This window comes from Fopius arisanus, unplaced genomic scaffold (assembly GCF_000806365.1).
Source record: "Fopius arisanus strain USDA-PBARC FA_bdor unplaced genomic scaffold, ASM80636v1 scaffold00132, whole genome shotgun sequence".
In the NCBI taxonomy this organism is placed as follows: domain Eukaryota; kingdom Metazoa; phylum Arthropoda; class Insecta; order Hymenoptera; family Braconidae; genus Fopius; species Fopius arisanus.
This window is the reverse complement of record NW_011887871.1, coordinates 140369-154597: the sequence shown is the minus strand read 5'-3', so window position 1 is coordinate 154597 and position 14229 is coordinate 140369. Positions and strand designations below refer to the sequence as shown.

At 39.0% G+C, this 14229-nt stretch overlaps 1 protein-coding gene across 2 annotated transcripts in view; it reads left to right on the top strand.

The window, feature by feature from the left end:
• The first annotated feature begins 4574 nt into the window (after positions 1 to 4574).
• Positions 4575 to 14229, top strand: part of LOC105271993 (Tyrosine--tRNA ligase) — a 136913-nt gene continuing 127258 nt past the window's right edge. The window contains exons 1-2 of one of the 2 annotated variants that reach the window (XM_011313845.1): positions 4575 to 4652; positions 4737 to 4981. In XM_011313845.1, the coding sequence (XP_011312147.1) occupies positions 4898 to 4981 (84 nt within the window). In that variant the 5' untranslated portion in view covers positions 4575 to 4652; positions 4737 to 4897. Of the gene's footprint in view, positions 4982 to 14229 lie in introns of both variants that reach the window. The other variant, XM_011313844.1, reaches the window with a different exon arrangement.

The following is a 14229-nucleotide window of genomic DNA, read 5'->3' as shown; positions in this document are numbered from 1 at the left end:
TTTAGTGAATTAATTAGAAGGATGAGAATTTATTTTTCCATCGAGACCATAACAATACCAATTGATACGGTAAAAAAATATGTAAATTACTTTGTAATGGACGTCGTATTTCTGTACGCCATCCAATTCTTCAGTGACCACCTCTTCTTCTTCGTTCACCCACGAACGGAAAAACTCAGTCTCCTCACTGTCCATTAAACCAGGGGCATTTCGAAACATTCGAAGGCCAGAGGCAACTGTTTTATTGAAAACCTGAGGATAAATAAACATTTTTATTGTAGATAGATCAGAATTTTGTATTTCATGGCTTGAAATTATTGAAAATCACACAAACTTGCGTCGCCAAACGCACTCCCATTTTTGATGACTTATTTAGTTCAATATGGTCTCTTGTTAGTTTTCTGCAGAATAGATAAACTTTCCGATTCGCGTCTGTCGGATGGACAAAATAATTGCGAAATAATTCACGGCGTTCTGGATCAAGCTTTGGATTAACGTACAAAGTTGTCCAGAACTTTCGATTTGTACTGGCACCATGGATTTTAGTTAATGAGTCCATGGATTTTCGCTCCAATTTCTCCCAGCAAAATTAAGGCCTTCAGTACCAGAATAGACAACGTCTCACCTTTCACTGGTCCTTTGGAAGTGAATACTGCAATAGGTTGGGTGTAAATCAGCCAGTGGCTGAAATATAATGAATACTCCATAATCAGCCTGGTCAGAAAAGTTCACGGAATCCTTCTGCTCGTCCCCGAAGTCGACGAGTCCCTTGTACTCCAGAGTTTTGGTGCCTATAGCTATACCCTTCCTAGTTTTCATCTCATCCAATAGCAAAACCCCATGTTTTTGCTGTTCTGTTTTTGTTTGGAGAACGACTTTTCCAGAAGTTTGAAAAATGGAGGATCAAACCCACCGTGTATTGATTCTCGAAAGATATCTGAAACATGAGAAAATCAGAAGTGAATCAAATTATCCGTTAGCCAATACATATTTATATGGCTTCCTCACCTTCGAACAGAACGAGGACATGGCAGAGGCAGGATGTCATTGTTTCTCAAACTTGCATACTGGCTGGCTGAACGCATGTGCAGCAGTAGACACCATGTCATCCACTCCTCTTCATAACGTTTTCTGTTTCTGTTTTTTTGTTTGGCTGAATTAAATATTTATTTTATCACTAGTTCTTGATTTTTGGGAATTTTTCCTCCTTCTACGTCCTCCAAAAAGGTTTTGTGTTTGTAATGATTCGTTTTTTCTCTACAGTCCTTCAATTCAGATCTTGAACGGTCAATCTCTGCTTTTAACTTCCGAGTTTTCCTCTGCGCGGCTCGTAGCTTGGACATCACAGATCGCTCTTGTTTTATTCTAGTGGGTGAAACGGGAAAAGAACTTCTTTGGGCTATTACTGATTTTCTTAATCTTCCGAGTCTTTCCCAACGTGTGCCTCGCTTTACGAGATCCATTACAAATCTCAGAGTTAAATATAATCAAGGGGCAATAAATATGTCGATGACAGTCTGCTACATCTTTCATTATGGTTTTACAATTGCTTGCAGCGATTTCATTCGATTTGTGAGATCCACTGCAAATAACTGTTTTTTCTACCTTTGAAATAATATTTTGCAATGTCTCTATCGCGTCAATCTCATCGTTCGTTATTTCTAAAATCGCTGGATTAATTTTCACAACCAAAATATCGATCTGTAGCTTCAAATCTAGAGTAACATAGATCTCTTTTTCTGTGGACATCCTGTAATATGGATCAATTGCTCGAAATTTTCGATTCTCCAGGACAAAGACTCGATAGAATTTCTCACCATGGTATACGCGACTCCATCCACTCGGTAAATGGACTTGCGATGCAATATTCTCGAGAAATATGGTCTTTGAAGACACGAAATCATGATCCATGTGATTTTGGAGTCGAATTGGGGAACTCTTTCCAGCATGGTAAGATTCATCAAAAATTCCATTGTGAGAGAGAATAAGAGAGCTCAACGTGTCTTCTATTGCTTCATGTCCCTGAACTGATTCATTTGGGTCCATAATTTTGAGATTGGAAGACGAGAACCTCAGAGCGACGGTCGGGTTGGGAGATTCAGCTCGAGTTGGAGCAGTTGGTATTGTCCAGGAGGAACGGCGTACTACCCCTGAAGCAAACACAAAGTAATTATGAGGAAAAAATGACAAACAGTTTGCGGATATTGAGTGGTACTCACTACACCCAGCATTTTTCCATCTGGCCCTCGTATAATTTTTTGTGTGGATATCTCTTCTCTGGCAAGAAGTGTTTATGGCACACGAATTGTGTAGAAGGCTTCGAACCCAAATGCACAATACGGGTGGCAGCTCGCCACTGTCTTAGAGTGTTTAGATCTTTTGGAACTTTGAGGAAGTGTGCTCCTGATGTTTCAGGATTCTTTTTGGAACCAATGGAGCACTCTTCTATACCACAGATCGGCATTTTTCAACAGTCAATACCTCATAAAAACACATGGAAATTTTTGTTATGTTTTTTCAAACGTCTTAAATGATACTGTGTTGTCAACTTTTAAATTTTTCAAACGGAAAAACTCACTTGTCTGAATGTAAATCATGAGAATCAAGGTTCAAAGGTTATGGAAGAATATTAGTTCCACAAAAATCCGCACAAACACGATAAGTGGCGCCGGGACATTAACGGGGACCGGATTTTCTAAAGGAGGAATGCTGTAGTGCCACCCCCCTACCCATTAGCTTTCGGATATTATTCCGATCCTAGTAATAGGATGTCTACCTGCAACTTGCCGGGCCCTGATTTATATATTTGGATATACTATTGAAGGATGGTTTTATTAGGAATTAGGTTTTAAAAGGAGAAAATGTATTCTCAATGTTCGCACGTTTAGGGTATACGACACTGCTAAGCGTTTAGGAAGAATTTCTTTGCAGTGTGAAATTCAAACTATAACTGTATTCAAGAACAAGCGACATATGATTCCACTGACTATAAGGCATTTCAGTAACTTTAATTGATTTCAATGACAACAATTGATTAAAAAAATAACTTCAAAATCCACTTCGTTCATTGAAATCGCCTGATTTCAATGACTACGTCTGATTTTAGTGACGTCTGTTGATTGTACATCGACTTCAAAATGAATTCCCCATCCAGCGACACCATAAACTTCAAGACTGGGTGGTAATTCCGAGTGGTAGCCCCTCGGTATTCATTGACAAGTATCCTTTTCTCAAATCAAAAAGATTTCAATTTAAAAACTGACTTGATTTGAGAAATTCCCTTGTAGTTGTCAATACATTGCTCACCATTTTTCGGAGAAATAGTGAATCTCTTGACGAAAGTGTTTTCTATCACTCCGAACTATGGCCTTCCAGAAAATTTTTTCGTACAAGTCAAGAGGCACTTTTCGAAACAAATTTTTTTCTCAGTGTATATTGAGTTAATCTTACAAGTACCTAAATAGTCATTATTTCACACAGCAGATAATTGGTTCATCCATTCCGGCGTCACTCAATCAAGTTATATTAAAAGTTCGGCGATCACATCAATGTATGCAGTGCTCATAGACTGAGTGAGTCTATATACGGTTTACACTGATGTCATCGCCGAACTTAAAATCATATATGATTCCGAAGTAACAAGTGTAGTTTCCGTACCAAAGGTATATTGTCTTTCCACATGGATAAATTCCTTTGTGGAACAATGTTTCTATTTTTTTCTAATGGTTAAAACAAAGAAAATTAAAAAAATTAAAATTTCGAGTGAAAAAATCCCGGTGTACCCAGCCAGGATTCGAACCCGCGTCTCCTAGTAATTTTGCGATTTTCCATAAGTAAGGATGTCGCTGGAAAGAAAGATTTCTTTTTATACTTTCGAAGAGTCGTTTCGTGACTGAGTCATTGAAAAAAAATCATCGATTCTTAGAGCCATACTCTCTTCTTTTTTCTCCCTTCCGCAAAATTTGAAACATTGGTTCGTAGGGACCGAAGCTCGAAGAAAATAAACGCATCAATGCTGTTTGACGAAATGGTTTTTTACTCGGTCTTCAGGTCTTCTGAATTGAGTGCAGTTAATAGTATTCCCATGTTGTACATTCATGTAGAACAAAGAACGAAGAACTCTGAAGATGTAGTTTGGCAATTGAAATGAAATAATTTGCTAAAAGTTTTCTAACAAATGAACGAAATTTAGTTTCATTCAGCGCGCGATGCTTATTTATTTGTCTGTTATACAGAATATTCAACGTGAGATGCGTCGAAAGATAAGACTCTTCCGTAATAAAACTATTTTTCAGGCTCGAATATTGCGCCGTGATTGACTGAAATCCGAGATTTAAAAATAATCAATCCACTGTATGTTGACATTTTCCAAGCCTCGGCTTCTTTTGTCTGTATCATACATTCAGACATTTTCCTTCCTCACATCCCCGATAGATCCAAAGGTATATCAGTGCATTTAAGAATTTAGGCATTGTAACATTCGACTTATTACGTTATGATTAGGAGTTCTAACTTAGTCGTACCCCTTCCGTGACAGTTCCTACTCGCTAGTCCAGCCTATATAAACCCGAGACGCCACGAAAGCACCCTCACTCTATACGAGAAGACAGTGCATGTTTAAAGTCCAACGTATTTTAATATAAAGAAAATAGGTAAAAATCTACAAGACATTCTTTTCAACAAATAGCAAAAACAAATAATCATAATTTTTTCCGTCATTAATTCTGTGAAAATAGAAAGTATTCGATCGATTCCATGTCTACATAGCTCAAACGGAAAAATACAGTCGTGTTTACGTGAAATTTGACGAAAGTATTTGTCAGTGGCCAAGGACGGCAAGTGAATTAATTAATTTTTTTCCGAGGATAATACTTTGACTTCATTATAAGCTGAGAGAATGGCATGTCTGAGAGTTGTTGCTGTTCTACTTGTGTCAGTATTCTATTTCACGATTATTGATGGTGCTGCAGTTCGTACAGATGTGAGTAATTGCATTTACTATTTCCTTTTCTTTAGTTGATTTTTTTAAGGGTTCAGTATATATAAGAATTAAATTTATGGCTTTCTTTTCGATAGAGAGTTAGTCATCCTATGAGCTAAAGTGCAAATTTATCATCAACTCTCATTTTATCCCTTCGATCTCTCACGATGTCGTGAACCGGCGGATTTATGACAGACTATTTGTAGTAGCTGTGGCTATTAGTCTTTTCGCTGTTTCACTCTTTATTTCCGTTCACGGGGTTTCAGATTTTGCTCTCTTTTTTTCATATTTCTTCTCCTTAGAACGTTTGTATTAATATTGAAGTTCCTTAATGTATTTTCAATAATTAGTTATCTCATTAACGGAATGAGTAGCATGACCACCGGGCAAACATACCACAATGAGAACTGGTGTCAAGCGCCCCCCTTCACCCTTTTGCCCCGGTATTAATACAATCCGAGTCTGGCGAGGTTTCCCATTCATAAAACCGAGCAGCGCATTCATGCCTCCATGCATTACTATTATATACAGTATGTAGAGCTTAGGCACTCGACATTTATCATCACATTGAGATAATCAATCCGAAAGCAATATATACTAAGATTAAAAAAAGTACGTCTTCATTTGTATGAATTCATACTTAAAATTTCCAAGAAGCCGATATCTGGGACTATTTTTTAAATCAATTTTTGATTTACATATCAAATACTCATGTGATCAGTATTGAACGAAAAATCCTTCTTTTAAACCCATCTTAATTCACGTTTACCAAGTATTAAAAAAAAATGACCGTTCGTCCCTATTTTCACAGTTTTCTGAAATCACCAAATGCAGTCAATTCTATCATAAGTGCGCCAGAAAATGTCTCTGAAACTCGATTTTTGGCCGAAAATATATAGAATACCTTGAGCCACAATGTGATTGCACAATTCGAGGTTTCTTATATATATATATATATAAATTTTCTGTGAATGAGAAATAATTATTTTCTGCTAAAACAACTTTTCTTTGAAATTACCAGACGGATTCTATTCCACAGTACCTATTGCGGAACTGTTCGAGAAATACTCGATTTTCAAGCTCTGGTGGTATTACATATCAATTATTTGGTATATTCGCATTCCGTTACTCAAAATGCCAACCCGAAAATGAAAAATATAATCAGATCTGTTTTTATATTTTTGCCGTTGTAGCTACGTATGCCAAGGAATGAAAAAATATTGTAAAAAAAAGATGAACATTACTTCAATCTGAGGAGCGGAGAGAAAGCGAAAGAGGAGACATAGACTTAGGTGATTAAAACTGCCGCAAAAATATTATCATGGGACAGTATCAGCAATTGATTGATTTCTCATAATTCTGTTTGCGAAACACCATTTCATGGGCGTTAAACCGAAAAAAATTATCCAATACATAGCAAAATAGTTATTATCGGCACCTACACTGAGAAAGAACAGGTTTTTGGGATTGTGTCTTCACTTGTATAGGGAAATTCACACTCAAAAATTTCCAAGAAAACGATATTGTGCACTGGGAGAAAAAAAATTCAGCCAAGAGATTTAGTACTTCTCCGAATAATAATGACCAGTGAATTGACAACAAGAAGGCGGCGGCTCTTCCAACCACGTTAAATAGTTATTATTTTGAAATTCTGTGGATTTGAGAAAAGTTGTAAGTAAATTTGTTTAGCTCGACTTCGGTTGCCCAATTCCATTTTTATTCTAAATACATCATCCTCATCTTTGAAATAAGTGTAAACTTTCTTCACGCAAGTCTTGTTTTTAAGATATGGTTTTTTGTAAATTTTTGCGGATGTGTTTCATAATACAAGAAAGACGATCTTCTTAAAAAAATCACTTTTCTCAGTGCAATTAATGAAATTCAGAAACCAAATCAGGAGTATTATGTTGTCAGGAATATATTCGCTGGTAGGCTCATCAATAAAAAATACGGAATTATTTCTATTTTTTTCGAAAATAAATATTGTCAAGTTTAGTTCAGATGTTTCGTAAATACATAAAACAACCATACCGGACAAATGTTACTGAACTGAGTATGTACAATGATAAAAAATTCCAAAATAAATATCATTCATCCACAGCTGAAAAATTACGTTAGCACGGAATCCAAAACTTTAGATTCAACAATATATTGTATATTTAGATATACAATTCTGTAATACGAAATACACTCTCTGCTGAAATTAACAAAACCATCATTTTGAAAAAAACGAATTCAATCCAGTAGCGTATGAGATAAAAACCAATTTTTTAAAATATATTTTTTATCCAAAACAATCAACATCTCAAGGTCCGCCAGGCCAATCGTATCCACCGATAAGCATATTATCAACTTTTCATCTCCTTCAAGTTAGCTGCATACAAACTTTCAACTGACTACGTTCTCCCCCATTTCTCAAGTTATCGCGTATACAATATTATTCACTAAAAACTAACAATGGCAATATCTTCAAATTTTGCAGAAATGAAGATATATCACTTGATTGCTTGTGATAGAAATTATAGAGACCCATATTTTAGTGCAAAAATAATTGAATCGGTGGAGCGAATCTCGAAATACCGAGGAAAAACTAAATTTAAAGAAGTTGTTATATCTTAAGAAATGCTGTACGGATCGGACTGAAAGTGCGCGTCAGAATGGAGTTCAATCATAGCTAAAATTGTGGAAAATTTTCAATTTTCGAATTTGACCAGGCTTATGTAGATTTTTCTTTTAATGGATTGCTAAAAATTTCAGTTTTCGGAGGCAGCCGCACAAACATGAAATCAGAAAATCCAAAAATGACTGAAATACGAGGCCTTTTCGAAGTAAAAATGGGACGAAAAAAGCAAAGAATAATTGCTTTACGAAAAACTTTTTTATTTAGGGTTATCTCTTTCCAAATATCAAACTTAGGGCAACTAACTTTCCACTGGAGGCAATTCATTTTTCCAGAACAATGATCCTGCTTTTAGAGTTTTAACAATATTCATTTAATATAAATATTCGTAGATCAATGCAAGCATACTCTCATAAAGGAAATCGTAGTTCTTGTGAGAATAACATTAAAAAATAAACGCGTCAAATGCAGATAAACGTTAAATTGAGGTGAAGTATCTTAGTTTCTCAATTAAAATGAACTTATTCGAATGACGTTTTTCAAAATTCTTCAATTTGCGGAAGGTTTGATAAGGCATCACTATAATGGTATATTTTTTTCTACTCCAGAAAGTGGAAACTAATCATTTCCGTGCACGTGATGGACGTAAGGGCAATCACGAGGAATGAGAAAAGAAGAAATTATGCAAAAGAGAATAGGAATGAAGCGCGAGGTATATTAAAGAATTTAATACATAAAAAACGACGTGTCAGTGAATTATTAAGAAAAAAATAAACCAGAAAAGTATATGGATGTAGCTGCTGCAGTTCTTGGGCACCACATCATCTTCAATATTTTAGAGATTAGTTCGTAGAAAGAATGATAGAATTGAGGTGGTGATGAACGAAGGCAATAATTCATAGAAATGATTGAAATGAGAAATCGGGGAACTCTTCCTTTTTTATTGAGATAAATTCAGCGATTTGGTATTACGATAGATGGGTCATCGACTTTGACCCACGTTTGACGCAATTACTCGACGATAAAGGGGGAGTATAGTTTCATTCAAATAGAATCCCACTCATCGCATTGCAACGCGTGAATTTCGTATATGATGCATCTCATTGTCCTTGTAAGAGGACGATTTCAGCATCGCACTGACAAAACGATAGAGATTACTTCCGCTGAGGTTGATGTGTCTTAATACTACTTCGGTCTAACTTGGCTGTCTCGCCAGAGGTAGAGGTAGAAAGAACAAAAAAGACATGGGAAGAAATATCACACGCTTAAATCATGTTAAAAAATACTCGTCTGCAGTAAGCACTCATTAAACGTAACGCGTACATACGTTTGTACATAATTTTTTCCTCGATTCCTTTGAGAAAAGATACCCAAAGCTTCCAGATATTTCGTCTTTGTGCATTAAAAAAAATTGACGACTACTGGGATTTAATTTTGATCTTGCTTCCTAGGATATCGTAATTATTCACGAGGCATTCTCCGAGGAAACAAACGGGATTAAGATTTCCAAATTTTTATTGTGACGATATTTTTACGTGTAAGCGTACGTATTTTTTTCCTTTACTCAATGTTTTCGCGAAAAATGATTTTATATGATTTTTTTTTCATTTTTTCTTTACAACAATGCATAAGTGCTCGAAAAAAAGACTAAATACGGCGATCTTTTTTAATTCTCCTTTTTAGATATATCCCCATTCAAAAATATGATAAACATAAGTATAATTCTTAAAATAATTAGTTTGACCTTTCAAGAAGGGTTCTTGTTGTGAAAGAATTCTCAAGAACGCAATCATTTAAAAAATAAGTTTTCCCGCTTTACGTGGAGTAGGAAAACAAATAATTCCTATTTTTCTAATTTTAATATTTTCATTACGAATTTCGTTACCCTCAGATAGTAAGATCATTGAAAACAGTCATTTCAGTTGATACGCAGATAAAAATATACAATCTATAATTAATATAAGGGGCATTATCCCAAAAAACGAACACTAATAAAATTTTGTAATTTGGAGTTAGCTGCGTTTTTTGTGAGTACTAGTAGGTAATGAGAGAAGCATTCAAATTATTTACTCCAATCGTTCTCGAAATATGAATTTCCTGAAATTTGGTTTTTTCGAAAATTCATAACTTCTCGGGAAATTGATTAAAAATAGTATATTGTGCATCAAGGACGAAAAGTCAGTGTTTTCCCGCCCCATGATTGAAGAAATGTCACAAATTCATGGCAGAAATCAACCATTCTTCGAAAAATTTTTCAAAAACACAAAACAGTGTACAGTAGCCTAAGTACCCTAAGGGGTTCAGGCCTGGACCAACTAATGACACTTGGCATGCCAATCGCCAAATTGGCCCATGACTTGGCGGTATTCTTAAATGAATCGGGTGCAGTCAAGGGACGCTCGAACGGTCCAGCGTATGCAGTCGTTAATGGTCAACACATAACTGGGCAGACGATTTTCACCAAGATTGGCTCAATTCTGATTTCGAAGTTTGAGATTCAATGTTGAACGAATACTTCAATTCATCTACCAATTATTTATTGGAATGATAAAAAATAGTATATTATGCAACACGTGCGTAATATATTTCTTTACTCGTGGGAGGTTTGTAACACGAGTCGAAGGCGAGTTTTACAATCCCACGAGTCGAAAAATATATTACGCACGCGTTTCATACAAAATTTTATGTCATTGCGCCCGATTACGGGCACCGATGGCATAAAATTGAATTAATCAACGTTTTTTCTCTCATAGCATTCACAGCTAACTTCATTTATCAATGGCTGACGAATTAATAGTTGGCAAAGCCTAATTAGTTAACTTAAAGATTACTGTCTTGACCGAATTTTGAACGCGTGACGTTGCCGCTAAGCTGACATATTTTAAATTACATTATAAAACGTTTGTTGGTCTTAATATACATTATGTACACTGGCTAGATATATTTATTATGTCTGTGACTAAACCGCCAACCTTGAGGCTTTATACCTCAGTTATACGTAAAGATAGTCACAGCACATTAAACTCAAGTTTTGAATCTCTTGAATTATTACTACTTCTCTATTACGTCTGCTATCTTGACCCTCCCCCGGGAATTTCGTGAATCGTTGAAGGGTGTGAGGACTGGGGCCCGTGTGCTCAGGGTGTCAGAAGGCCTGCAAAGAGGCAGCAGCATAGCGCAAACACAACGAAATACTCCCAGCCGCTCTATGAGACTTGCCGGCATTACGCATAGGTCTCACACAGACGTCTACGTGCTCTGTGCTAGATGGAGAAGGCATTCAAACGGTTGACCGTTCGAAGGGGTTGTTCGAAGAAGTTAGTGGCAGCGCTTGAATTCGGGGCGCTCCAGGAGAAGCGGCGATATCCATGGTACAGCGAGGGCAGCACATCCCGGCACACGGCAGCCCAACTGGTAAATCGAAAGACACGAGTAAGAGAGGGAAAGCCATCTTTCTCGAGAAGGGATCGCTTTTTTTCGCAAAAATAAGGTCCATGTCGTTCTTCCCTTACGAGAAGTTTTCCGGCAGGGAAGCCGAGTGGACATTTTCATTAAAATTAGAAACCTGAAAAATGATTTTTGTTAAGTTTTCCATCGGAACAGCCCCAAGTACGTATGAATAGTGTGGAGGTAGCGCCATCCGACGGAAAAGACTCTCAGGTGACAACAAAGAAACCTGAGTCACCGATATTACCGACTACGGTAATGAGTACTCACGTTTTTACACACCAAATTGTTACACCTGCTGGGTTACAACTTGGGATGTTTGAATGCCAATGATGGACAGAGCATCAAAGATGTTTGTAGAGCTCGCCGTTATGCAAATACTTGACCGATAGACAGCCAGAGGAATCGCTCTATCCCGGCTTCGCCTATCGGAGCGCTAAGGCTCCGAGGTTCCTTCACAAAACGGCGATCAGGTCGGTAAATCACGCCCGAAACCGACCTAGTAAGAGCAGAAAGAGACGAAGAAGAAAACTTTTTTTCGAGTAATTAGAAGCGGTGCTTTGTAGAAGTGCGGTGTGTTCGCATTGCAGAATCGTGGGGCGTGTTCACTAGTCGACTACATCGAGCTGGACTGCAGTGCCATAACTGCGATCAGAGAGGACGTTTCTGGCACGTATGCACAGAAAGCAGAACAGTCCGCTGCCACGTATGTGCAGGAAGAATGTTCACTTTCCTCCATGCTCAAGGCGCAACCGGGAAACATGGAGTCGGCCGCGTAAAGGACGCAGATCCACTGCCCGAGACCTCGGAAGATACAGTCGAGGAAGAGCAAAAGCTCCTGGTAACTGACACAAGGGAGACAGTAGACCAAGCACCAAGGGCGACGGAAACGGCTGAACCAAGGATCAGCAATGAGGGTGAAAACCCTTCCTAGACCCTTGGAAAAGCATCTGGCTAGAGGAGATCTCGAATTGGGAGACCCTTAAAAAAGCGATGAAAGAAGACCGAACCGTTGCCTTTCACGTGGAAATTAGTATCCACGAGAAGAAAAGACGAGGAGTGGTTAACTCCGGAACCTCTCAAACATTCGTTGGAAAAGCGGGAATTGAGTTGCTACGCTAGTCCCCGTGAGAAAATTCCGACCACGACGAGTACTGGTTGCCAACAGCCAACTTGAAGTGCTGTAAGAAGCCGCCACTGTACCCCTAAGGGTGGGTGGAAGAGAAATCGAGGTAAAAATTCTCTGGATCACCTCTCTATCTGACGATTTCACCCCAGGAATGAACTTCCTGAACAAGGCCCGAATCGTCATCGATTTCTTCGACCAGTCGTGGTTCTTTTGGTACAAGTCCTTCGGATTCGTAGCAGTCGAAATAACCTGTCACATATCCATGTGTAACGGCCTTAGGATGCGGGGGGAGGAGCAGCATAGATTACCCCAGCAATTACCGCATGAGAAATTTCCAACAATAGAGGGAAGTCCCCCGATTTCCAAACTGGCCCCACATCGAATTGACGTGAAAGGCCATGAGCCGATTCGAGTCTAGTTAGCCTCCCATCACTTGAAATTAGCGATGTGGAAAGAAGTTGATGATATGCTACGGGACGGTATCTTCGGCGCGCGACTGGAACAGCTCGGTCGTCATGATAAACAAACCCAACCGAAAGTATCGATTTTGTATCCACTTTCGGCGGGTTAATGAAGTCATGAAAAAGAATGCATACCCGGTAGCCAACATGGTCGGAATCCTTGACGCGTTAAGGCATGCCAATTACATCTCCACTCTAGATCTGAGTGCAATGTATTGGCAGATACCGCTAACGGAGGATTCCAAGGAGTTTACGGTACCAGGGAGAGGCTTCTTTCAGTTCGAACGAATACTGTACGGGCTCACGAACGCTTCAGCAACCTTCAAAAGAGCACTGGACAGAATAATACGTTCAAAGATGTACCCTCACGTATTCGTGTACTTAGACGATACCATTATCGTCTCAAGTACATTCCAGGAACATCTAGAGTGGCTCGGACGAATACCAGGTGAGACTACGGGCTAGGCATAAACCGTGAGAAGAGCGTGTTCTGCCGCTCCTAGCCGGAAGACCTCGGATTTACAGGCAATAGTGATGGGTTACAAGTCGACCCGGATTAAACCACTGCGGTCGTCGAGTTTCCTGTCCCCAGAAATGCGAAACAAATTCGGGATTCTTGGGAATGGGATCCTGATACAGACGCTTTATACCGGAATTCGCCACGGTAGCCCAACCCTTGACACGCCTAACCAAGGTGCAGTAACCGCGGCTCTGGGAAACCGAACAGCAGGAGGCCTTTGAGGCGCTGAAAAAGCATCTCACTTCGGCCCCTACACGATCGTATCCCGATTTCTTCCTACCCATTACTCTGCAAACCGATGTAAGTAGTGTGGGATTGGGAGCCGTGCTTCCGCAGGTGCGTGACGTTACTCATGACTTACGCCGAAGGAAAGGAAAATTCGAGATCGAACAATTACTCCTAGTTCGGATCCACGAATTATGGAATACCGCTAGACACCGCTCAGCCTCATTGAACAAACCGTTCAACGGGCCCCTAGTGGTAACGAAGAAAGCACTCCAGAAACTGCCATGAAGTCTCTGATTTGACAGGCCAGAATCGGAAAGGTGATTGTGGATATTAAGGAATTCCGCAGGAATCCCTTATATTTGTGAGTATGCGGGAGGACCGAGGGAGGCACCGCGGAAAAATCGGAATTTATACTGGGGATCTAGGGTCGAAAGGATCGCGAATTGGGGTGGGTACGTTTTGGGTTTTGGTTGGAAGGCCCTGCGGGGATTACCACGGTCGCACGCGACATAATTCTAAAAGATACGTTTTGGTTTCGTTTTTTTTTTGGCCCGTTTTCAATTTTTGGGGTTTCGGTAAACCTTATATATAACCTTACCGCGAGAAAAACGGAAAAGAAATAGTGCTGGTAAAATTAGTTCTGTTTTACCGCCCGGGCGGTCAGTCACTGCGCCATCTAGGCGCTCGGAGCGAAGCTCATACTCGTGGTTACGCGACAACCACCTGTTACACTTTTAGTCGAAGTTTTGGGTGTGTTCCGCCAGGGAACAGTACAAGTCCAGTAATAGTGATTTCTAGTGCATTTTAGATTTGGTAACTAGAGGTTGGTACTGTTACTGGAGT